The 24,164-nt window shown below is 56.2% G+C and overlaps 3 protein-coding genes across 5 annotated transcripts; 1 reads left to right on the top strand and 2 right to left on the bottom strand.

Annotated features, from left to right (window-relative positions):
• Positions 1–81: 81 nt before the first annotated feature.
• Positions 82–1,007, bottom strand: CCDC85B (coiled-coil domain containing 85B). The gene has a single exon (XM_051967043.1). It carries the CDS (start codon positions 977–979, stop codon positions 245–247), a length of 735 nt encoding a protein of 244 aa, XP_051823003.1. The 5' UTR covers positions 980–1,007; the 3' UTR covers positions 82–244.
• Positions 1,008–3,307: 2,300 nt separating this feature from the next.
• On the top strand, positions 3,308–8,617 carry FIBP (FGF1 intracellular binding protein). 2 transcript variants are annotated; one of them, XM_051967039.1, is made up of 10 exons: positions 3,308–3,900; positions 4,022–4,220; positions 4,548–4,674; positions 6,289–6,389; positions 6,459–6,619; positions 6,974–7,082; positions 7,337–7,400; positions 7,680–7,766; positions 7,861–7,958; positions 8,083–8,617. In XM_051967039.1, exons 1-10 carry the CDS (start codon positions 3,816–3,818, stop codon positions 8,150–8,152), a joined length of 1,101 nt encoding a protein of 366 aa, XP_051822999.1. In that variant the 5' UTR covers positions 3,308–3,815; the 3' UTR covers positions 8,153–8,617. The 2 variants fall into 2 exon arrangements, with proteins under 2 accessions (XP_051822999.1, XP_051822998.1); XM_051967038.1 differs by having other exon boundaries at positions 3,311–3,900; positions 6,459–6,592.
• A 773-nt stretch (positions 8,618–9,390) lies between these two features.
• Positions 9,391–16,439, bottom strand: CTSW (cathepsin W). Of its 2 annotated transcripts, none has more exons than XM_051967040.1 (11): positions 16,296–16,439; positions 15,698–15,791; positions 14,326–14,439; positions 12,411–12,559; positions 12,128–12,224; positions 10,835–10,915; positions 10,587–10,703; positions 9,977–10,041; positions 9,804–9,891; positions 9,662–9,723; positions 9,391–9,581 (listed from the first exon to the last, which is right to left on the bottom strand). In XM_051967040.1, exons 1-11 carry the CDS (start codon positions 16,377–16,379, stop codon positions 9,477–9,479), a joined length of 1,056 nt encoding a protein of 351 aa, XP_051823000.1. In that variant the 5' UTR covers positions 16,380–16,439; the 3' UTR covers positions 9,391–9,476. The 2 variants fall into 2 exon arrangements, with proteins under 2 accessions (XP_051823000.1, XP_051823001.1); XM_051967041.1 differs by having other exon boundaries at positions 9,662–9,720; positions 16,296–16,438.
• Between the last annotated feature and the right edge of the window lie 7,725 nt (positions 16,440–24,164).

Raw genomic sequence — 24,164 nt, 5'->3', positions numbered from 1 at the left:
CTCGGGAGGGGTCTGGCTCCCCCAACCCCACCCCCCTCGCCTCTGGGTCCCCAAACAGAGGAAGGGTCCAGGCCAGCGGGCTGGGATCTCTCGCAGTTTTATTGCCCGAGGGCAAGGGCGCATCCGGGCTGGACAGAGCTGGGGCCGCGGGCTTGGCAGGGGCGGGGGCTGGCAGCCCGGGGCCGTGTCCCAGCTGGGCAGGGGCAGGGGCTGGCAGCCCGGGGGCGGGGGCTGGGGGGCTCGCTCAGTCGTCCGGAGAGCAGGCCAGGTGCAGCTGGTCCGGGCTGCCCACGCTGCCCGTGCTCGAGCTGCCGTCTCCCACGTCCCGGGCCCCGCACGGGAGCAGCCCCAGCTCTGGCCCGGGACCGCTCGGGCCGTCGGGGCCGGGGCCTCCGGGGCCTCCTCCGGGCTCGGGCCCGGCCTCCGCTCCTCCTCCTCCTCCTCCTCCTCCAGCTCCTCCTCCTCCTCCTCCGCCTCCCGCCGCGGCTGCCGCAGAGGCTCCGGCCCCGGGGGCCGGCCGCGGGCCCCACTCCTCCTCGAGCGCCAGGCAGAGCTCCTTGAGCGCCAGGTTCTCGCGCAGCAGCTCGTCCTGGCGGCCCTCGAGCTGCGCCAGCTTCTGCCAGCAGCCGGCCAGCTCGTCGCGCACGGCCCGGGACGCGTGCGCCCCGAAGAGCTGCCACTCGCGGGCCACGCGGCGGCCCTTCTGGCGCTCGTGGTCCAGGAAGCAGCAGAGGTCGCGCAGCTCTCGGTTCTCGTCCTGCAGCCGCCGGTTGACCTGCTTGAGCTCGCGGATCTCGCCCAGGTGGCCCTGCAGCTGCCGGTTGACCTCCTGCATGAGGCGGCCGCGCTGCACCAGCGCCGCCAGCTTCTCCGCCTCCTCCTGCCGCAGCCTCCGCACCAGCTCCTCCTTGGCCAGCGCCGCCAGCTCCGCGTCGCTCAGCGGCCGCCCCGGGCCGCCCGCCGCCTCGCCGCCCTCCATGGCCCCCGGCCGGGCGCCCGCTGGCGCATCCCCCCCGGCCCGCTGCCCCCCGGGCCGGCCGAGCGGGGCAGGGGCGCAGAGGCTGCCCGGGCCCAGGCCGAGGCAGAAGCGGCCCCGAGGCCGAGGCCGAGCCCGAGCCGAGGCAGCGGCGGCGGCGGCGGCGGCGGCGGCAGCGGCGAGAATGGGGGCCCGGGGGCGAGCGGGCGGCCCGGGGCGGGGCCCCCCGACGTCACGGGGACGCGGCCAATGGGGCCGGACCGCAGCGAGCCCGGGGAGGGGGGCCCCGCCCAGGGATGCTCCGGCCTGGCGCCGGTCCCGGAGGGAAGGGGAGGGGGAGCCGGGCTGAGGGAAGGGTCCTTGCGGCTCAGCGTCTCGACCCTGGACCCGGGCGACCGAGTTCCCCGGCTTCAAAGCGCTCCCATGCTGGCTTCTTACAGAACCCTGGCGTCCCCGTGCCTGCGGGGGAGGGGAAGGAGCTCTCCTCCCATCTTGGCAGAATCCGGGGACACAGAGATCCCAGCTCCCGTCCTCAAAGGGCTCCCGGCTTATCTTCCGCAGAACCCAGGCGTCCCGGTGCCCGCCCTTACCCTAAGGGCCTGTCCTAACTTCCACCTGAGCCCGGACTCAGAAGTCTGAGCTCCCGTCCTCAAAGGGCTCCGGGCTTATCTTCCGCAGAACCCAGGCGTCCGGGTGCCTGCCCCGGGGGCTGTTCTCCCAACCCCGCCTGAACCTGGGATCAAGTGGTTTCAAGGTCTTATCCTCAAAGGGCTCTTATCTTCCCTTGAACCCTGGCGTGCCTGCGGGGGAGGGGAGGATTATCCTCCAGTCTCTGATCCGGGGCTCAGTGTCCCGGCCCCCGTCCTCAGAGGGCTCCAGCTTATCTTCCCAGAGCCCCGCCGTCTCAGTGCCCGTCCTGGGGCGCTGTCCTCCCATCTCTCACCCCAAGATCCTCTCCTCAGATTTCTAGCCTATTTTCCTCCAGAATCCTGGGGTCCCCTGCTTGGGGGAGTGAGGAGAGGATCATCCTCCGACACAATTCGGACCCGTGTCCTAGCTCCCCCTCCTCAGAGTTTCCACCTTCCCCAGAATGCAGAACCCCGGTGCCTGCGGAGTGGGGGGAGAGGGGGCGGGGATGGAGCGGGGGTGGGGGGGGGTCTCATCCCAACTCCTGAACCAATTCTCACAGGGCATTTAGTCGGGCTCCCTTTGGTCGGAGTTCCAACCCCTCGGCGCCCGCCCCGGGATGGGTCCTCAGTGCCTCAACCTGGCACCGGGTGTTCCTGTGCCTCCGAACTCGGCCGCTGTTCTCCTGTCCCCCACTCCCTCCTCCCTCAGTCCGTTATCTCAGGGACCTCTAGACCCAGAATTCCCTCTGCTTTCCCCAAGATGCTGCGCTTTGAGGGCCGGGCTGTTCTATTTCTTTCTGAGCCCTACCCCTAAATTCCCACTCCCCCCTCACCTCCACCCCGCTGGGACCCTTCCCGGACACGGTATCTCATCTCTAGCAAAGCCCAGGCGCCCTAGTCCCTCCGCTCTCCCTCTCCCCTCTTCAGCCTCCACTTCTCCTTCCTTAGGTTCTGGTCCTTCTCTAGCCACCCGCCCTGGATGGACAGCCCAGTCCCCAAGCTCCAAGCTGGGAGGCTGAGCCTGCCGTGGGACCGGGAAGCTGAGCACCCCAGTAGAGCCGGGCTCCCCACTGCATTGGCAGGAGTGGGGGGCGGGGAGGAAGAAGTGATGAGACAGACTAGAGGGAGGGGGGAAAAGGAGGCTCTGCGGAGGAGGAGGAGGAGGAAGAGGAAGAGGAGAGGTGGAGAGAGAGGAGGAAGATAGGACCTAGGGATGATGGGGTGGGGAGCAGAGGAGGCCCCAGTGGGGGATGGTGAAAAGAAAATGGAGAAGAGAAGATTGGACAAGAGGGGATGTGGAGCTGAAGACTGGGGAAGAGGAGGTGGAGAGAGAAGGAAAAGGAAGTGGGGAGGAGGAGCAGGAGGATGTGTGAGGAGAAAGCGGGCCTACTTGCTGGCTCCCAGCCTTTCCGGAGATTTGCACTCCCCCCCTTCCCTGCAACGCGTTCTCTCCTCACCCCCATTCCTTCAAAGCCCCAGGTCCCTTACAATCTCAGCTGCCCATCACCCCTCACCTCCTCCCCGAGGCCTTCCGACAGCGCCGCTACCCTCCCCCCATTCTCTGTAACAACTCGGGTATTATTTTCCACCTCTATGGGCAAACAGGGTTTCTCTGAGAAAACTCCGGGAGGGCAGAGGCTGTTCCCGTGTTTGACGTTGCCCGAAGTGCCTGGCGGGGAGTAGATGCTCGAATCCATTTTTAAATAAATGCTTTTAATTGATTTCCTGACTTATTTTCATAAGGGCGATGTGGGAGGAAGGATGGGGAGATAGGGAAAGGGACAGGGGGAGGTGTGCAATAGGAGGGGAGATGCATCAAGGGGGAGGGAACACGGAAGGGAGAGCTGGGGAAAAGGGGAGCCTGGCAAAGGGGAGGAGGACAAGAAACGGGGAGCTGTGGGATGAGAGGTGAACGAGGCCAGGAGGTGGAGCTGCGGGGGGGGGGGGGGGGGGGAATTCCCTCGCGCCGGGGTTTCCCCGTCCTCCGGGAACCGCAGGACTGCGGAGGGCCAGGGGATGAGGCGGGACCGCCCACTTAGGGGCGGGGCCTAATAAGAGCTCCGCCCCGAGGCCGCCAAACACCCCTCCGCACCGGAAGTGCTCCAAGGTTCGCAGTGAGTGTCGGAGCGGAGGACCCGCTGCACCCGGAAGCGGTGGCTGCTCCGGGGGCCGGGTCGAGTCCGGTGCGCGTCCGGGCGCCCAGCTCCGCCATGACCAACGAGCTGGACATCTTCGTGGGCAACACGACCCTCATCGACGAGGACGTGTATCGGCTCTGGCTGGACGGATATTCGGGTGCGGGCGGGGAAGCGCTGGGAAATCCGCGGGCGGGAGGGAGGCTGGGTGGGGCGGGGGCGGGGCGCGCCCTCCTTCGCCCCTCCCCCTGACCGCCCCCATGGCCGCCTCTCCTCCGCAGTGAGCGATGCCGTGGGGCTGCGGGTGCGCTCGGGCATCCTGGAGCAGACGGGAGCCACGGCGGGCGTGCTGCAGAGCGACACCATGGACCACTACCGCACTTTCCACATGCTCGAGCGCCTGCTGCATACGCCGCCCAAGCTGCTGCACCAGCTAGTCTTCCAGATCCCACCGTCCCGGCAGGCCCTGCTCATCGAGAGGTGGGGGCCCGAAGCTCCTCCCCCCACGGCCCCGCCCCGCCCCCAGCTGGTGGGCTTTCCCCCGCGGGCTCCGCCCCCTGCGGCCCGATCCCGCCCCCAGCTTTCCCTCTTAGGCTCTCCCTCTGCTCTACTCCTCCCCTCTCCTGGCTGCCCCGCCCCCATCCCCAGCCTGGGCTCCCCCTTCAAGCCCCTCCTCCTCCCTGCGACATCCCCTGGGCCCTCTCGGAGACCCCTTAGGCAGACCTTCACCCCCTCAGGAGCCCCTTCCCCTCTCCCAGGCAGCCTGCGCCTCCTGTCCCTCCAAGACCTCCCCCTTCTGCCCGCCAGGTACTACGCCTTTGATGAGGCCTTTGTCCGGGAGGTGCTGGGAAAGAAGCTGTCCAAGGGCACCAAGAAGGACCTGGATGACATCAGCACCAAGACGGGGGTGACTCTCAAGAGCTGCCGGAGACAGGTCAGGGCTCTTGGGGCTCCGGCAGCCTCCTCCTCTGCCAGGAGCGCATTCCCTCTTCTTTGGGACATTTCAGCAGCCTCCCCCTAACCGGGGTCACCCCCGGCTCTTCTGGCTTCCCTCCCACCTCCCCACTGCCCCTGTAATCTGCCCGGTACCGTCCGGGGCAGTCGGCACTCGGCTCCCTTCGCCAGCTGGTCTGAACCCCCTTTCCCAGCCAGAACTAGGGTGGCAAGAGTGGGGCTTTGTACCAGGTGCTGGTGTCCAAATGGTGGGTTTCTTCCCGCTCTGAGCCCAGCTGACTTTTTACAGCTGAGACCACATAGGAAGCAGCTCCCGCACCAGCCTGGGGGGCCACCGACCCACTCAGACAAACCCCTTCCCTTCTCCGGGCCCCAGTTTCCTCTGCGGAGGCACTCAGAGCGGCGGGCCTGCGGGCGGGAAACCCCGAGTTCCCGTCTAGTCTCAGTCACTGTCTGTGTGACCCACGGGCAAATCACCTATCTCTGCCCGCCTCGGTGCTTCTTCCCAAGGTTGTGAGGTTCAGATGTGATGTTTGTTAAGCACCAAGCACACTGCCTGGTACACAGTAGGCACTCCATAAAGGCTTGTTGGGGAAAAGTAAACCTGAGCCCCTTTCAGCCTTTCCTGAGCAGGGTGCGTCCGCCCTTCCCCCGGGCACGTTCTCCCAGCTCTGTCTGCCCAACGTGAGTGGGCATCCCGCCCCAAGGCCTCCGTCTTCAGCGAAACTTCCTCCCGGCCCTGCCCCCACCCCGGGCATGGCCAGGCCTTCTCAGGGTCCCAGAGCAGCTGACGATGACATTTTTTGATGGTGCTCATGTGAACTTCCCTACATCAGCCCTATTTTATAAATGGGTAAACTGAGGCTGAGTGATCATGTGACCCAGTGCCCCAGGCAGCATTTAAACCAGGTCCACGTGGCCCAGGACCACGAGATGTCAGAATCCAGAGGCCTGAGAGCTGGACCAGTCCAGCCCAACCAGAATAAAGGCCTTCCCTACCCCCCACCATGCGGGTGAGAACCCATCCGGCTCTTCCTGAGGGCAGCCCATCCCCCTTTGGGACTATGCTGCTTGTGGGGATGTTCGAGTGCCCCCCACCCCCAGCTTCCAGCCCCCATCGTGGTCACGTCAAGAGCGGGTCTCCTGCTGCCTCCGAGACAAAACGTCTCAAAACATGGGGGTGCAGAGCAGCACTTGGGGAGAATTTCTGCCTCTAAACAAGCAGATCAGTGAGTTGGGCAAAAACCAGAATGAAAACCAAGCAACAGCAACAAAAACCCCAGAAAAAGATAAAATTCTCAACCGAACCCTCAGTCCTGAAAACCAAGGGGGAGCTGAATCAAATTCCAGGTCAGAAACCCACTGAACCGGTTCATTTCCCAGAACCTCACGATGGTTTGGTGAAAAACCCACAAAAAGAACAGCCGTTGGTTACTTTGATTTTTAAAAAGGACGGGAAAAAACCCGACCAGTGTCAGAGCTGGAAAGCGCGAATTCTGCGCGGCGGAGCTCTCCCCTGGCGCCGTCACCGACAGCTGGGTTGAGGAACTCGGGCCTCCTGCCCCGGCCTCCGCTCAGCCTCTTCTCCCCGCAGTTCGACAACTTCAAAAGAGTCTTCAAGGTGGTGGAGGAGATGCGGGGGTCCCTGGCCGGCAACATCCAGCAGCATTTCCTCCTCTCCGACCGGCTAGCCAGGTGAGGGCCGGGGACCTGGGAGGGCGCGCCCTGGGGCTCCGGAGCCCGGCTAAGCGCCCGCCCCCCCAGGGACTACGCGGCCGTGGTCTTCTTCGCCAACAACCGCTTTGAGACGGGCAAGAAGAAGCTTCAGTATCTGACCTTTGGGGACTTGGCCTTCTGTGCTGAACTGATGATTCAGAACTGGACGCCTGGCGCTGTGGGTGAGCAGCCCCCGGACCCCCCTCCCTGTGACCACCAGCCCCCCTCCTCCTTCCCCTCCCACCTGGGGGGTAAGCAGCCTCCTGGCCCCCTCCCCACAAAGGGCTTCTGGCTCTGAGTCCCGGGATCATCGGGGGAAGCCTTTCCCATCTGAAGCCCAGGCATGTTGCTAGTCGTTGTCTGAGGCAGGATTTGAACCAGACCTTCCTGACTCCGACCTGGAATGACTGTGCCCTAGAGCCCGGGCCTCCCGCCTCCCGCCAGCGAGGCTGCTTTTCTGGGCCCGAGGCCCATTGCCCTGCGGGCTTTGGCCACCGTGGCTGCTCGTGGGCGGCGCCAGGGCCTCAGCCAGCTCTCCCCCTGCTCCCCGGGGCCCCCTGCAGACTCTCAGGTGGACGACATGGACGTGGACCTGGACAAGGAGTTTCTCCAGGACCTGAAGGAGCTCAAGGTGCTGGTGGCCGACAAGGACCTGCTCGATCTACACAAGAGGTGGCCGGGGCGGGGGATCGGAGGCCCTGGGGGCTGAGGGGGGATCCGGGACCGGGAGGGGGGATCCAGGGCTGGGGGAGGGGATCTGGGACCAGGGAGGGGGGGTCCAGGGCTGGGGGAGGGGATCTGGGACCAGGGAGGGGGGGGCCGGGACCAGGGAGGGGGGATCCAGGGCTGAGGGAGGGGATCTGGGACCCCGGGGGGCGGGGTGGGAAATCCAGGCCCAGAAGGACCCCCTCCTTCCCTCCTCTTAGCTTGGTGTGCACCGCTCTCCGAGGGAAGCTCAGTGTCTTTCCAGAGATGGAAGCTAACTTCAAGGTGTGTCCCCCAGGCCGCAGCCCCCGGAGCCCTCCAAGCTCCTGCCCCACCACAGGAGCCGAGGCTCAGCTCGGGGAGCAACTTTCCTCAGCTTTCCCCGCACATGGTCAGGGCCCGGGCCGGGCTCCCCGGGCCCCAGGGGCCTTTGCCAGACCTCCGTGGCCAGCTCGGCTGTGCACGCCCTGGGGGTGTGGGGTCCCCACGGGAGGGGGGTGGCACTGCCCGGGGCTCCTGGGGTCCTGAGGGCCAGACCGAGCCCTTGGCTTCCCGGCCCCACAGAACCTGTCCCGAGGACTGGTCAACATCGCCTCCAAGCTCACCCACACCAAGGACGTGCGGGACCTGTTTGTGGACCTGGTTGAGAAGGTAGGGACCCCCGGTGCCGGGGCCGCCCCCCTCCTGCCTGTCTCCACTGCGCCTTGTCGGGGCTGAAAAGATCGCGTCTCCTGTCTCCCCAAAGTTTATAGAGCCGTGCCGCTCGGACCGGTGGCCGCTGAACGACGTCCGGCTCTTCCTGAACCAGTATTCTGCCTCCGTCCACTCCCTGGATGGCTTTCGGTGAGGGCCCCCCGCTGCCCCCCACCCCACTGCCCCCCCCACCCCGATGCCCCACTGCCCCCCACGTGCCCGCTGGGCCCCGGCTGCCGGGCGCCCCTCTCTGAGCAGCTCCTCTCGTTGGCAGGCACCAGGCCCTCTGGGATCGCTACATGGTCACGCTGCGCAGCTGCCTCCTGCGCATGTACCACGACTGAGGCCCCGCAGCCCGGACGCCGCCCAGCGCGCCCTCTGCTGGGCCCTGCTGCCAAAGGGGGAGGGGGGAGGGGGACCTCTGGCCAGCCCCGCTCATCACCTCCACGCTCGGCCGGGGAGCCCAGGGCGCGCCCCTCCCGGCCTCAGCCCCAGGACACCTGCCCCCCGGGCCCCGGCCGGGCCCCTCCTGCCCCGTGGAACGGGGCGGGGGAGGAGCGGGGAGCCGGGCCGGGCAGGGAAGCCCAGCCCCACGCGGGCGCTCCTGAGGCCTTTGTGCTGATAATAAATTGGCAGACCTGGGGCAAGGCCTGGCCAGGGGGTCCCGGGGGTTCCTCGGGCCCGGAGCGGCGGGGGGCAGGGAGGGCGCCCCAGGCTTCGGGAGGCCCCTGGAGCTCAGAGGCCGGGGCCCGCAGTCCTCGGGCTGCTCTGGGCCCCCACCCCCAGCCCCAGGTCTGATGTTCCACGTTCTCAGTTGTGGTTCCGTCGCGTCCGCTCCCCGTGACTTCCTGTGGGTTGTCTCTGTCGCTTCCTTCCCCTTGGAAGCCAGGGGCAGGATGGCCTGGGCACTAGGCCGGACTCGGGCGGCCTTCGGGGCCCGGTGTCCCCCCGGCTGGGGTCTCCAGCAGAGCGCTCGCGACACCGGGCCCGGGGCTGAATGAAGGCCCCGAGGGCCGGCTCCTTCAAGCAGAGGGGAAGTGACCCTGTGCAATCGTGAGACCCCCGAGAGCCAAGTCTGTGCGGGGGGCCCGGGCACCGACAGTGGCTAAACGCTACTGCTGGGGCCACGGTTCAGGGAGGGGCTCGGCTCCCTGCCTTTTTCTGCGGAGGAAGCCCAAGTAAACAGGGTAAGGGGCCCGCCCAAGGTCGCACGGCTAATAATGTGGGAGATGCCATTTGAACCCTTGATTCAAGGAGGCCCCGCACTGGAGGCTGTAGTGCCTTAGCTGGGGGGGAGGGGGGCGGTAATGTGTTCTGAAAAGGATTTGGGGGTCTTAGTGGACTGCCAGCAGGAGAATGTGGCCAGCCTTAGGCTGCTGCACTTGCGCACACGCTGTGTTCCTCACCATAAAGATGGGAGAGACCCCTCCTCGGACACCCACCCTCGGGGTCAGTGACCCCTCAGCAAGCTGTTCTAGTGGGAGCCGGACCAGATGGCCATGGCCTTCCTGGCTCCCACAATCCCTTGCTTCCTCCCTTCTCTGGGAGCTTTCCCGACCTCCATTTGCCAGGACACTTGAGAGCCGTGAACCAGGGGCTTTATTGAGTGCAAGTACAGGATGCCTTGTAGGCCATGAGCGTTGGGGGGGGAAGGACTCGAGGGAGTCTTCAGCTGGGGCAGCGCATGGGGTCGTTCTGTCCTCGCACCAGAGCCGTCAGGGGGTACTTTGTGATGCCGCAGGCGTTGCTTCCCCGATGCAGCCGGAAATAGCCCTGGAGGAGGGTCCTGGTTAGGTGCAATGGCGGGGGGGGGGAGCAAGCCCCACCCCCTGCCCCCCTGGAGCCTCACTCACCTTTTCTCCCCAGCTGCTGCCCCAGGAGTTCTTGAGGATCCAATAGGTAAAGTTGTGGACTGCTAGGGAGATTAGGAAGCAGTGAGGGGGGGCCGGGGGGCCGGCTCCGGCCAAGGCCCCCCGGGGTCTCCCGAGCACTCACTTTGGCCAAAGCCCACCAGCAGCACCACGTGGTCCAAGTACTCGGGGTCACAGTTGCTCCCTGGTTTGATCACCCCTTTTCTGTAACTCTGATGAGGGAGGGAACAGACCATGAGCCCTTGGGGGTCGAGGGTCCAGGAGCCGGCAGCCCCCCACCCCCTGCTCTTTCCTCACCCCTAAGAGTCTCGAGTTGATGGTCACAGTGATGGGTCCATTTTCTGCCACATACTGGGCCATGTCTGGGGGAGAGGGTGCTGTTAGAACAGGGAGAGGGGGTAGGACGACCTGTAGCAGCCCCCCCATTTCTGCAGAAGGGGAAGGAGTTTCCTGGTAACGAGAATCAGACCTGCCCCAGCCCTTGGATCTGGGGTTCCTGCACCCCCAAAGCCCCACCCTGACTTAAGGTTCCCACTTTGCTCCTCAGTTTCCCTCCCCTTTCAGCCCCCTTGGGGCTGGTTCAGGCTGACGCCCCCTCATATCTACTCCCCCAAACGCTTTCACTAAAGGGGGGCAGCTGGGGGCCTTTTCCCTCTTCCGCCTCTGAGCACCCCCAGATCAGAGGCAGCAGCTAACTGGTAAGCACCCCAGGTTTGGGACTGAGCCCCCCTCAGTGTACAATAGGATGAGAACTGTGCTGGAGGGGGCGTCTTCATTTTGTAGATGGGACGGCTGAATCATCCAGGGGCTCAGTGGGCTAGCTGGCAGCCCCAGCTGGCCTTCCCAACGGGGGCCCCACGCCTCCTTCCCCGTGTTCCAGCCTCAGATTCAGGGGCCCGGCACCCACGGTTCTCCTCCTGTTTCAGCATCAGGAAGTCATGGATCCAGGCCCTTTTTTCTTTGTTTTGGCAGCTCTTGGAGAGCTGGGGTCTGTAGGGGTAATCCTGCTCCTCGGCCAGGCCACCTGTTTGGGAGGGAGGAGACTCAGAGGCCCCTGGCTGTGAAGGCTGAGCCAGGGAGTCCCTGTCTGGGCTCCGTCCCAGGGAGATGGAGCTTTGGGCCCCCGGGGGGGAGCGGGGAGCAGGATGCACGTACTTTGGTTGAGGATGGTCATGTAGGCGTCCCAGACGAAGCCGCCCTCACAGCCTTTTCCACACTGGCGGCAGTCCAGCAGCTCTGCGGGGACGGGGGGAGGGCCCCTCAGTTCTCTCTGTGGGTCCCCGAAGCCAGCCTTGCTGGCCCATCACTTCACCGTAGGCCGGGCGGGCTCCTGAGAGCGGGCCCGAGGAACGAATCCGGGCCCTTCATGTCCCCCTCGCCAGTGAGCACATGGGGCTCCCAGGCTCCCGTGCTGCATCCTCAGTGGGCCCTGGTTACCTCCCCAGGAAGTGCCTGAAGCTTGACTTGGGAGCTTTCTCCTCAGGCTTTCGGGGTTCCCCGGAGCCGGTAATGGGCTGCCCGGGACTCCTCCCAGATCCCCAGTCCCTATTTCTACAGCCCTTCAACATTAACCTCCTGGGGCAGGTGATGGGGCCAAGATGGCCATGGTGAGACGTTGAGTGAGCCGCTGAGGTCAAGGATCCAAACCCAGATTTCCCAACTCCAGGCCCAGCCTTTCCCCCCTTAGTCCGTGTTCCAATCGAGAAAACACCGACACACCTACTGTGTGCTACCCACAGAAGTACAGAGCTCCGAGAGCTCACGGAGGGACTTTGTACGTAGGTGTTTGTGAGAATTTGGGGAAGAAGCCCCTGTAGTCGAGAACAACCCCCCTTTGCAGAGGCTGTGCCCGGGCCTAGGATGCCCTCACTTCCTCAGTGCTAGTTCCCGGAAGCTCTCGTTTCCCTCGGCCTCGCCCCCATCACCTTGCGCCTGCATCTATCCAGTATTTAATTACTTCTGGACATTTCGATTGCTTCTCTCCCCTCCCCACTCTGGGGGTGATGGGCAGGTGCTTATTAATGGGTCAATGAGAACACATCAAACTCAGCAAGCGTTTGGGGATGCTGGAGGAGGGAGAAGGAAGGCGAGGGCGCCTCTGAGGCTGCAGAGCTGGGCGAGCGGAGGGCTGGCCAGGGTGAAAGGGAAGGTGAGGAGGGAGAGGACTTTGGTTTGAGGGAGGACCATGGTAACGCAGAGCAGGGAGTGATGGCGGAGATCAGGAGAGAAGGGGCAGCAGAATGCAGAGACCGGGACCATCTGGACGGAATTGGGGATTGCATACGAGGAAGAGAAGGGGGCCCGGGGGAGCACAGACTCAGGAGAAAGCAAGGGTTGCTGGGAGTTAGGATGGATGAGTCTATACAGGCTCCCACAGGCCTACTCACGAAGGCCCAGGGAGGACTCCTCCCCCAGCAATGCTCCCCTACCCAAGCAGCGCCCCTATACCTTGCACAGAGAGCTCAAAGAGCTGCTGGTACTTGATGGCCCACAAGGCTTCAACGTTGCCCACGGCGGAAATGGCCCAACAGCTGTTGCAGTTTTTCTGTGGGAAGAGGTCATTTTCTGCCGTAGCTGCTTTCCCTGTTCCCTGCCTCCCTCTGTCCATCCAGGAGGGAAGGAGAGGAGAGTTCTTGATGAAGGAGCAGGTGAGTAAGGTGGTCTGGCTGGGACAGAGCCAGCTGGGATGGGAGGGTGAATGGAAGCTGGCAACGGGAGCGGGAGCTGGTACCTGATCTCTCACGGGAGTCAGGACTCTCGCCTTCCTCCAGTCACAGGAACGCGCCTTCGGCCTCTGCAGTCTTGGGTATCCTCCCGTCTTCACTCTGAGACCCGAGTAATCGGGCCGGGATGGTTGGTAAAGCCGGCGAAATTCCTCCTCTGTGCAGACAAATGGGGGCCTCGGTGGTCTTAGACCCAAAGCCCCTGACCGTGGACGCAGTTCTTTTCCATTTCTAGTCACTGCTGACGTTTGTGAGCTCAGTAGTTTTCTTAGTTTCTGTTAATCTCTCCTTTGAGTTTCAGAATGTCTAATTTTTATTTAATTGGGTGTGGGGGGGTTAATTTGTTCTTTTTCTAGCTTTTTTAGTTGCCTGTCCAATTCATTGATGAACTCTTTCTCAATTTTATTTTCGTATATAAAATATACAATATAAAATTCCCCCTAAGAATTGCTTTGGCTGCATCCCATACTTTTTCCCCTTTCTTTGCTGAGGCAGTTGGGGTGAGTGACTTGCCCAGGGTCACCTAGCCAGGAAGTGTTAAAAGTATCTGAGGCCATATCTGAACTCAGGTCCTCCCAACTTCAGGGTTGGTGCTCTAGCCACTGCGCCCCCTAGCTACCCCATGACCCACTCATTCTTTAGAATTAGATTATTTCATTTCCAATTGATTTTTAACCTAATCTTTGGCCCTTTCTTGCATTGTGGTCTGAAGAGAGAGGATTTACCATTTCTGCCTTTTTGCATTTGATCGTGAGGTTTTTATGCCCCAATACGTGGTCAGTCTTTGTGTAGGTGCCATGTACCGCTTAGAAAGCTATTCCTTTCTGTCCCTATTCAGTTTTCTCCAGGTCTATCACACCTAGATTTTCTAGGATCCCATCAACCTCCCTGGTCTCTTTGTTGTTTATTTTGTGGTTAGATTTGTCTGATTCCGAGCGGGGGAGGTTGGATGCCAACGTTTAGGGAGCAACTTTTCTCTATTTTACATTCGGAGAGGGAACGCTCACTTGGTGGTGAAGGCAGAGCCCGGCCCGGCAGGTACCGGTCAGGTCTGAGACCACAGAAACTCTCTCTTGGTCTCAAGCTATATCATGCTTCCTTTTGAGAAATAAACGCAAGGCTCCCAATTCGACACTTTAAATGTACAGGAAGCAGTGGCGGGCAGTGAAAGACGGGTGAGCTTGGAATCGGCACTTCCCCTCCATGGTTTCTCTTTAAAATGGAAGAATCGGGTGTGGTGGCTCCTAGATCTATGGGCATAGAAGTTCATTTTTTAGGATGAACCCTAAGGGCCCTTTCTAGGAGATCCTATTATTTGCCTCTGGAAGCAGGAGATTTGGTCATGAGGAGCATAAGGTCATGAGGATCTTTGAGTCCTACAACTCTGGGGTCCTTATCCGATCCTGCTGGGCTGGGCTCTGAATTCAGCTACTGAGGGAGCGGCTTCCTGGTTCATCCTTCTCATCTTAGATCTAGGAAGCTTGATTGTCATGGGGAGCACCTTGCTACCCCAACCTGACTCCTCTTGGGTAAGTTCTTTCCCGTCTCTGGGACTCGGTTTTCTCAGTTATGAGACACGGACAATAATCGTCATGTGCCTCCCAGGAGGGACCGGAGCAGACCCTAAGGGAGTGGGGGCTTTAATCTTGAAAGCCTTGATATGGGGGCAATAGGAAGTGGGTCTAGTAGACCAGAAGCTCCCTGAAGGCAAGACTTGGATTTGGAAGCAGGAAAACTTCAGTCCAAATTCCTGCCCTGACATTTATCAACTATGTGATGATGGGCAAGTTACTCAACCTCCTCAAGCCTCAGTTTCCTTATCTGGAAAATGGGGCAGAGAGGTGACCCAGATGCTCTCTAGGCAGCCTTGCAGCCTCTGGCCATCCCCAAGATAGCAGTCTGATTGACTGGAATCCCCTTTACCTGTGAGGTCACTGAACTGGGTCACTCCGAACTGGGCCAAACCCTGGTGCTCCTCCGTCAGCTGCTGGGCTTGAGCCAGGTTGTCAGCAAAGATCTTAAAGCGGCGTTCTCGTTCTAGAGAGGGATTTTGAGGGCCCTATGGGACAACTAGGTAGGAAGAAGCACCGGATCTTCCTCTGCCCCCAGTGAGAACGTCTGCATCCTTTCCCACCTTGAGGTGTCCCCTCCAGACCCACTGAACCACTGTCCCTACGGACCCATCTGCAGTGCCTTCTGCCCCTGCCCAAGTGAGAGGAGTTAGAGCCCTCAATAGCTCATCTCTCCCCTCGGCCCCCATTGTTGAACCCTCTCTGGTCTGTTCCTGTGGGTTTGGAGGAGCATCACTTCCCTGACCCTCCATTTGCTCATCTGTAAAATGGGGTTAATAATCAGGTAATACTCACGTGATAGCCATTTTCGTGAGGTTTGGTCAGATCTCTACATGGGAACCTCAGTCACTAAAGATCTTCCCTAATAGAGCTTTGGAAATTCCAGTGGTTCTATCTTATCTGTCTATCCATCTGTCCATCTATCTATTCATCCACGTATCTATCCATCTACCCATCCGTCTGTCTGTCTGTCTGTCCATCTGTCCTTCCATTCATCCATCCATCCAGCTTTCTGTTTGTCTATCTGTCCATCTGTCTATCTATCCATCCATCCATCTATCTATGTATCCATCTAATTATCTGTCCATCCTTCTGTCTGTCTATCCACCCATCCAGCTATCTAATGCATATCTACCCCAGCGGGAGAGGGCGTCCCTGCCGGGCCTGGGCGTCTCCCCCCTTAGGTAAGGGCCCCCGCTGATGAGAGGCAGGGGTCATACCCAGAAATCTCCCTGCTTGCCGTTGACACGGCCAGCCCCCTCCGACTCTCTGAGGGGATGCGGGTGTGCAGGGGAGGCTCCGGGGGCCAAGAGGGGGCCCTAGAGCAAGAGGTCCTGTGCGAGAGGGCATGTTGGGGGCCAGACAACCTCTGAACATGAATCTCAGGGTGTTAGAGCTGGGAGGGACCCTAGAACATGGAACCCAAAATGCCAGCTGGAGGGAGGAGGACTTAAAACCCAGACCACAAGTCGGAGCTGGGAGGCACCTTAGTCACCACCTAATCCAGCTTCCTTCTTACAGAGAACCAAAGCCAAAAGGATGTGGTTCTCCTGGCTTCCTGGCCAGTGTTAGCAAAGGGGACCAAAGGAAGTGATGGCTCTAGAGAAGCCCCCACATAACGAGTGGAGACAGGTGTGAGCGCGGTGCATGTGCCACCCGTGGGTGCGGGGGGTCTACACTGTGCCATCCATGTACACAGAAGTGGGGGGATGTCAGAGGCCCACCTGCTGCATCAGGGTAGCTCTTGTTGTACTGGATCTGAAAGGCCTTGAACTGCTCCCTGAGGTCCCGGGTGCCTGGCAGCGGGCTGTGGAAGCTCTGGGGGCAGAGTGGGTGAGGAGGGAGACCCCTGCCTGCCCCTGGAGAGGGGATGGGCTGAGGGGCTTGGGACGCCAATCGGGCCAAGCCTCCAAAAACCACAAAGGGCTTTGCCTCGTGGAGGCGCAGGCAGAGGAGGGGCTTTCCCAGCTGGTCGGCGGCAGGGCCCAGGCCCAGCACCCCCCCCCCCAGGGCTTTTAACCTTCCTCAGGATGTCCCCAGAATTTTCTCTATGTTGTTCCAGAACGTGGTGGAAGACCAAGGGAAAGAGTGGGAGCTGGGAAGTTAGGAGAGCTAGGGGCTCCAAATAGTAGGATTGGATCTGGACAGAGGACGAGGAGCTGGGAGGGATACCAGGACACTGAGGGGAGGGACCCCAGTGCCAGGGGAGAGGTTCGCAGTCTGGGATGGACAGGGGACAGAACTGAAATTGGGATACAATGGAAAGAGAAAAAGGGGTGCTGATCAAAGTGGACCCATGGACTGATGGGGGGGCAGGCTTACCTGTCCCGGTGTGGGGGAGGTGTTCCAGGCCAGGGCCCCCGTGGCCAGCAGCCCCAGGAGGCAGAAGAGCTGAGAGGAGAGCATCTCGAAGCCAGCGAGCCAAGTGAGGGGTGAGATGAGAGCAGTCAGAGATGACTGAGGCCAGGAAACCAGCCAATGACACCTGTGAGGGGGGCAGTCGGAGCCCCAACCTCAAAGGAAGCAGGGTGGGGGAGCGCGGGGCGGGAGTGAGAGCCCACACTCAGGAGCCACAGGGTCCAGGCTCCTTCCCCTGGCCCCCAGCTCCTGGAAGGTCGGGGGCGAGCAGCAGAGGCAGCCTGGCCACAGCCTTGGGGGGCTGAGCGGGCAGGGGCAGTAGGCCAGCTTTCACAGTGTGAGGAAAGTCCCACCGGGCCCTGGGCAAAGTCCTGACTGCTTAGGGCAGCTGGCAGTGGGCAACAAGGTCAGGGAGGGGTCCCGGTGTGTGACCACAGCTGAGAAATGGTAGGATCTCGGGCCGCCATCCCCCTGACCAGAGAGCAGACAGTCCCACAGTCTGGCCCATCTGGCCACTGCTCTCAGAGCAGAGCAAGGAGAAGGAGAAGGGCCAGGCTGGACTGAAGGGAATGGCGCTCTTCTCATCCCGAGGCATACGAGGCACTGGGGGAGCCCTTTGTTTGGGGGTGCTCAGAGCTGTTCTTTCTCTGGGAGCCTCATCAGCTCCCAAGGCTTCGGTCAGCATCTGTAGGCACAGGATCAGTGGATTCGGGCATCCGGCCCCGGCCTCTCCCAACTTCCAATCCCATCGCCCTGATCCGGATCTCGGATGTTCCAACAGGCATCACAAACCAACATGTGCAAATGGGACTCGTTCCCTTTCCAGCCATGGCTCCCTTCCGACTTTCCCTATTTCTGCCACTAAACTCCCAGTGGCTCCTGCTCACAACCACAGTGTTATTCTCGATCCCTCCTCCCTACCTTATTGAGAAATTACGAGAAACCCTGGTCCTCTGAGAGTCAGAGGTCAGGAGGGCTCTCTTGGGTCTGGTCTCGAGCTCCACAGGGCATCCCCTCATCCTCAGCTCCCACACCCTTCCCTGTGAGCCTCAGAATCAGAGGAGCAAACGTTTGTGCTGTCCCCTCCACCTCGGTCCCCACGGTCCCCTCTGCTCTCTGCTGGCCCTGGACTCTGCCCACTTGGTCACCAAATCCTGTCAATCCTCCCTTGCAAGTAGCTCTTCCTTCCAAACCTTTCTCTCCACTCAGGCGGCTGCCATCTTCATTCAGACCTTCCCTTCCTGGACAACTAGGAGAGTCACCTCCTCTCTCATTCCTCCTTATCTCTACTCCTTTCACCTCACAGCCCTCAAGTTATTTCCAAACCACATGTGGCTTATCAAATCATATTTATTCGTTACATGTTACATGAACCATTAAAAACAATCAGCACCAGTTCCAGTGCTCTTCTGCTGGAGAGAGCCATCTACACCCAGAGGACTGTGGGAACTGAGTGTGGCTCACAACCGAACATTCTCACTCTTTTTCTTGTTTGCTTGAATTTCATTTTCTTTCTCATTTTTTTTCCTTTTTGATCTGATTTTTCTTGTGCAGCAAGAGAATTGTAGAAATATGAATGTCTAGATTGGATTTACATATATTTTTACCATATTTGACATATATTGGATTTCTTCTATCTAGGAGAGGGGATGGGGAAAGGGGGGGGGATTGGAACTCAAGGTTTTACAAAGGTCAGTGGTGAAAAATTATTCTTGCTTGTTTTGAAAATAAAAAGCTTCAATAAAAATAAATAAAAAGATTAACCAAACAAAACAAAACATATGTGACCATGTCACCCCACTCTCAAAGACTTTCCTTAGATTTCCCCCCCCTGCCTCAAGGGCAGAATGAATGCTCCCCAGCTTCTCTCCAGCCCACCACAAGCGAGCTCCCTGGCCAACCCATTTTTGTTGAACAGAATCCAGGTATTATCAGGGGTCTTTGTGGGGAAAAGAAAAAAACTGTCGTGCTTGACCTAAGGCAGTACACAACACAATAGAGGGAAGTTACAAAGAGGTAAACTGAGGCATCAGAGCGGTCCCAAAGAGGAAGAGGCTGCCTCAAGAGGTCGGGAGCCCTCCAGTCCGGCTGTGGTCAAGCAGACCCCTGGGGCTTTCTCTTCAAGTCTGGGTTCAGTCCGACAGCCTCGGAGGCTGAGGTTCTGTACGGGCTTCTGGAGTGATGTGTAGCTTAAATACCCTTATCCCTGTCCTTCATTTCCTATAGAATTGCACTCATCTCCTCCTGAACTTTAACCCTTCCTTCTTGTGGTTTTTTTTTTTTTTTTCATTTAACATTTAGTAACTGCGTCCTGTATGTCACATACCAGGCAGACGCTAGAGACAAAAGGGCCGGGGAAAGTCCTCTTCAGGCACCCTACGTTCTCCTGTATCCAAGGCAAGCCTTTGCCCCTGACGGGATGATCAGACATGACAGCAAATGCAGCGCTCTGCAACCCCGGCCCCCCACCTCTCCACCAAAGGGAGGCAAGCTGGGGCCTTCCCACCAGAACTGATCCCTGCCCCAAGTTTGGCTGGCATTAGGCCCTGAGCCCATTTCACCCATGCGGTTCCCGTTCTCCGGCTTTGCCTTTTTCCTTTGCTTAATTCAAAAAAATCTTATTTCAGCAGCTGCATGGGAGGGTGGGAGTGGGGAGAAAGGGTGAATAGGGGAGCTCGGCCGGAGAGAAAAAGGTCAAGAAGGACCGAGATTGTGGAAGGGCCTGGGGGGGACAGAAAGAGGGAAGAGGAGAGCCCCCCCATCCTCCTTTTGGGACCCAAGAGCCCTCCCCATTTTGCTCTGCTGCTGGGTACCCTCCCAGTTACAACTGGACAGTGTTTCAGGTGCCACGGGTACATCTTCATGAGCACCCAGCGGGTCAAAACAAGAAGAGAAAATGCCTTTATTCCGATTGGTTGAATTTTAGGCCAAAACCGCGGTTTTTCCTGAATGGGAATAGCTGCTCTCAACCACTGTTGCTCAACATTGAACAGCTTCGAAGATTAGCTTTTGCTCCATCCTCGATGACCCTTCTGAATGCTTCCAAAATGGCAAGACAAAACCACATTTACCCAGAGAACTGAAAGGTCAGCAAAGTCACACTAGGCGAGTGCTTTATACGCTCGAGCTTATTTTATAGATCTCAGGGTCACACATGAGTGGCTGGATTCGCACCCAGGACTCTAGAAAGTGCAAAAGCAAAAGAAATGTCGGAATCCATCGAACTATTCGGTTGAGGAGTCTCGGTGGAAAGTGATCAATGACACGTTAAAAAGACAGAAATCAAGCAAAGAATTGAATAGAATTGTACACACACTTTCTCACTTAGAAATACACTTAAACCATATCATGTATTGACAGCAAAATTTGTGTGAGAAGACATTTTCAAAGATGAAATATGTAAAATCTCATTACAAGTCATTAACAAATGAATTTTTTTTCACCCTGAGGCAATTGGGGTTAAGTGACTTGCCCAGGGTCACACAGCCAGGAAGTGTTAAGTGTCTGAGATCAGATTTGAACTCAGGGCTGGCGCTCTCTCCACTGAACATTTTTAATCAATTTAAATGATAGGGAACAGAAATATTGAACCCCAATTAGATAAAATGTTATCTTCATCAAAAACTCCATTATCATTAGCAAATTGTTTTAAAAAGCAATCTTTATTATTGTTATTATGATATTTTGAATTGTATTTTTAAAATTTTTGTAGAAATGAGTTTTCTCCCTCGTTACATAATAGCTTAGACTTTGCCTCTTGGCAAAGATCTGGTCTTTAGAGAAAAAGTTTGCTGACTCCTTTTCTAATCTGTTGAAATTCTCTGATTTTTATTTTATTTTTTCCCCCTGAGGCAATTGGGGTAAAGTGACTTGCCCAGGATCACACAGCTACAAGTGTTAAGTGTCTGAGATCAGATTTGAATTCAGGTCCTCCTGACTTCAGGGCTGGTGCTCTATCCACTGCTCCACCCAGCTAATAAATTTGCTTTTTAAGGAAGCATAGATGACAATAGAAGATGAAATTTATAACTGTCCTTTTCTTTATTTGTCTTTCTTTCTCTGCTGGGCATTTTTGACTTTATTTTTCTTTTCCTCTTTCCTCTTCCCCATTTCCCTAAACAGGCTACAAGTAAAGCACGAATATGGATATTATGTGGGTATGTGGATATATTTATGTATATTACATATGTTTGTATACACACACATACACACACATACTTACCTACATATAGACATACATACACATACATCTAAAACAATATTATGAGGGTTGACATAGAAAGTTTGTCTTTGAATGAATAAATAAAGACATTTATGTGACGTCTCTTTTTATTATATTTTTATTTCCTTTGTTAAATATTTCCCAATGACTTTTCTTTTTTTTTCTTTTTTTTTTAATTTATAGCTTTTTATTTACAAGATATACACATGAGTAATTTTTCAGCATATCCAATGACTTTTCAACGTGGCTTGGACTGCGTTCAGTACTATAGGGCGCCAATAATATGTTACATTATATAGTACTATCTATATTGTAATAATGATACGATATGAAATAGACATAATATAATACAATATAATAATACATGTATATAGAGTTACATTACAATAATGGGACACTTTGGGAAAACTATGTGATGTCTCTTAACTGAATCTTTTGTTAAGTTTGATTTTATCTGAGACCAGCAGTTATAACTCTTTTTTTCTTTCTTTTTTAATGCACATTGCTTTATGAATCATGTTAAAAATGCTTTTGCTTTTGCACTTTCCAGAGAAAAGAGAGAAAAAATCAGAGCAAAAGGGGAAAATCTATGGGAGAGAAAAAAAACAACAGAAAAAGAAGTGACTCTAGCAGGGGCTGATTTACATGCAATCTCTATAGTTCTTTTCTCTGGATGCAGATGGCATTTTCTGCCCAAAGTCTCTTGGGATTGCTTCGGATCGCGGAGCCGCTGAGAAGAACCGAGCCTTTCTTAGCCGGTCATCGCCCATTCTTGTTCTCACTGTATACAGTGTCTTCCTGGTTCTGCTTGTTCTCTCAGTTCGTGTAAATCTTTTCGGGCCTTTTAATAATCAGCTCATTCGTCACTTTTTATAGAACAGTAATATTCCATCACCTCCATGAACCGTAGTTTGTTCAGCTGTTCCCCAACTGATGGCCAGACTTTTTTTTTTCCTAATAAACTCCACTCCTGATCACTGTTACTTCCTATCCTTGCTAATTCTTTTACTTCACTTCTACCTGTTGATTTTCCTCGCCATTACTTAACCTCCCTGCCAACGCCAACGCCCCATGGATCTCTCTCTTATTTTCTCCCCCCCTTCCCCTCCCTCTATATTCCACTACCATTGATCTACTCGCCATATCCCACTCCCCTTAACCTCTATCTCACTTTATCCTATTCCCTGTTCCCTTTATTTCTTTAGGGATTCTGGAGGGTTCTAGCCCCTTCATACTATGTATAAATATTGTTCCCTCATGGGAGCCGGATTGCAGAACTACCAGCCCTTCCCCCCATCTGATTCTTCTGCCTCGGTTCTCGCTCTCGCAGCTCACGTGCATCGCCTCGTTGCTATTTTTTCCTTTTTCCTGGAGAGTTTGGCTTTTTAGGGTCACCTCACGCTCAGCTCCTCCCCCATCTTTCTGTTGGATGAGACATTACCTTCTGTTGGATGAGACCGGCTGGCCTGTTCCAGTTGGGCAGCGCAGCTCCTTTCTTCCTCCCCTCTCTGCCTCCCTCCTCTTCCTCTGTCCACACAGGCAATCACACTCTCACATGCGCAGGAATATCAATTTTGATCACTGAAACCTGGCGAGATATCCTGGGGTTTACAGGGTGGATTTCTTCCTTAAACCCAACTCGCTCTGGCCCTTGTAGACAGGCCAACAATAGATCCCAAGCCCCACTGGGTCAGTGTTTGGGCCCTGATTATCTCGGGGTGAGGGTAAAGAGCAATTGTTTCTGTTATGACCAGAAACTCCAATCTTGCCGCCCCACCCAATGATTTTTTTTTTTTTGACTTGATGAAAGAACCCATTTTTCCCCTCGTTTCTTCCTAACCTTGGTTAGTGAATGGGTGTTGCCTTGATCAAATTGAGACCGAGGAAAGATCTAAAAAGCTTAAAGAGACAACTTGACAAGACTGGTGAGCCACATGCATATATTTAGACAACCCACACGTATGCATGTCTTACAAAAGGTTCAGTAATCGGGTGGGGAGGGAGAACATATTGGAAAGTAAAAGTGACCGAAAAACAAAACAAAAAAATTAAATTAAGAAGGCACTTTCCAAGTCTTCTGGACTTAAGAACTAACTGGATGAGATTCCTGGCTTCCTGATCAGCATGGGGGCCTTGAGCTCTAGAGGCTCCATGTCTTTCTCCACAGACCCAAGGTGCCGGGTCCTGGAAACCTTTTTCTCCGCTCTGAAAAATTCTATTAACTTGCCTCCCCTCCCTTTTTGGGAAAGCCTGGATTCTTGAGGCTGGGGGAGGGAGGGGACCTTTTCTTTTGCTTTTTTAATTCATTGTTTTTAGTTTATCGGGATTGTCTCGGACCAATGAATTCTGAGAAGAGCTAAGTCTACCCTAACTGATCATTGCACAACTTGTTGCTGTCTCCGTGTTTTCCTGGTTCTGTTCACTGTGTTCAGTGTCAGTTCATGGTTGTCTTTCCAGATTTTTCTGAAATCAGCCTGCTCGTCATTTTTTCTGGGTGGGCGATGGGGGAGGCTGAGGCAGTTGGAATTCAGTGACTTGCCCAGGGTCACACAGCTAGGAAGTGTTAAGTGTCTGAGATCAGATTTGAACTCAGGTCCTCCTGACTTCAGGGCTGGTGCTCTCTCCACTGCGCCACCTCGCTGTCCCCTCATCATTTCTTACAGAACAATAATAGGCCATTACTTTCACATACTATAACTTGTTCAGCCATTCTCTAGCTGATGAGCATCCATTCAGTTTCCAGTTTCTGGCCACTACAAAAAGAGGAGCTATAAACATTTTTGCACCTGTGGGTCCCTCTCCCTCCTTTATGATTTCCTGGGGATACAGACCCAGTAATGGCACCGCGGGGTCAGTGGGTATGCAAAGAGCCCTTTATTCCAGATCGCTCTTGGAATGGTTGGATCATTTGACAACTCCACCAACAATGCATCAGTGTCCCGGTTTTCCCACATCCCCTCCAACATTCTCTTTTCCTGTCATCCTAGCCAATCTGAGAGGTGTTGTTTTAATTTGCATTTCTCTAATCCATAATGATCTAGAGTATTTTTCCTATGATTATAGATGGCTTTAATCTCATCATCTGAAAAATGTCTTCATCTCCTTTGACCATTTATCAACTGGGGAAAGACTTGTATCCTTATAAATCTGACACAATTCTTTATATGTTTTAGAAATGAAAACTCAAAGACCCCAGTGCTGGGGATAAGAACGCATTATTTGACAAAAATTACTGGGAAAATTGAAAATTAGTATGGCAGAAACTAGGCATTGACCCACACTTAACACCGTACACCAAGATAAGATCAAAATGGGTTCATGACCTAGGCATAAAGAAAGAAATTATAAATAAATTAGAAGAACATTGGATAGTTTACCTCTCAGACCTGTGGAAGAGGAAGGAATTTATGACTAAAGAAGAACTAGAGATCATGACTGATCACAAAATAGAAAATTTTGATTATATCAAATTGAAAAGTTTTTGTACAAACAAAACAAATGCAAACAAGATTAGAAGGGAAACAATAAACTGGGAAAACATTTTTGCAGTCAAAGGTTCTGATAAAGGCCTCATTTCCAAACTATAGAGAGAATTGACTCTAATTTATAAG

This window comes from Antechinus flavipes, chromosome 6 (assembly GCF_016432865.1).
Source record: "Antechinus flavipes isolate AdamAnt ecotype Samford, QLD, Australia chromosome 6, AdamAnt_v2, whole genome shotgun sequence".
In the NCBI taxonomy this organism is placed as follows: domain Eukaryota; kingdom Metazoa; phylum Chordata; class Mammalia; order Dasyuromorphia; family Dasyuridae; genus Antechinus; species Antechinus flavipes.
This window is presented reverse-complemented; position numbering and strand designations above follow the sequence as displayed.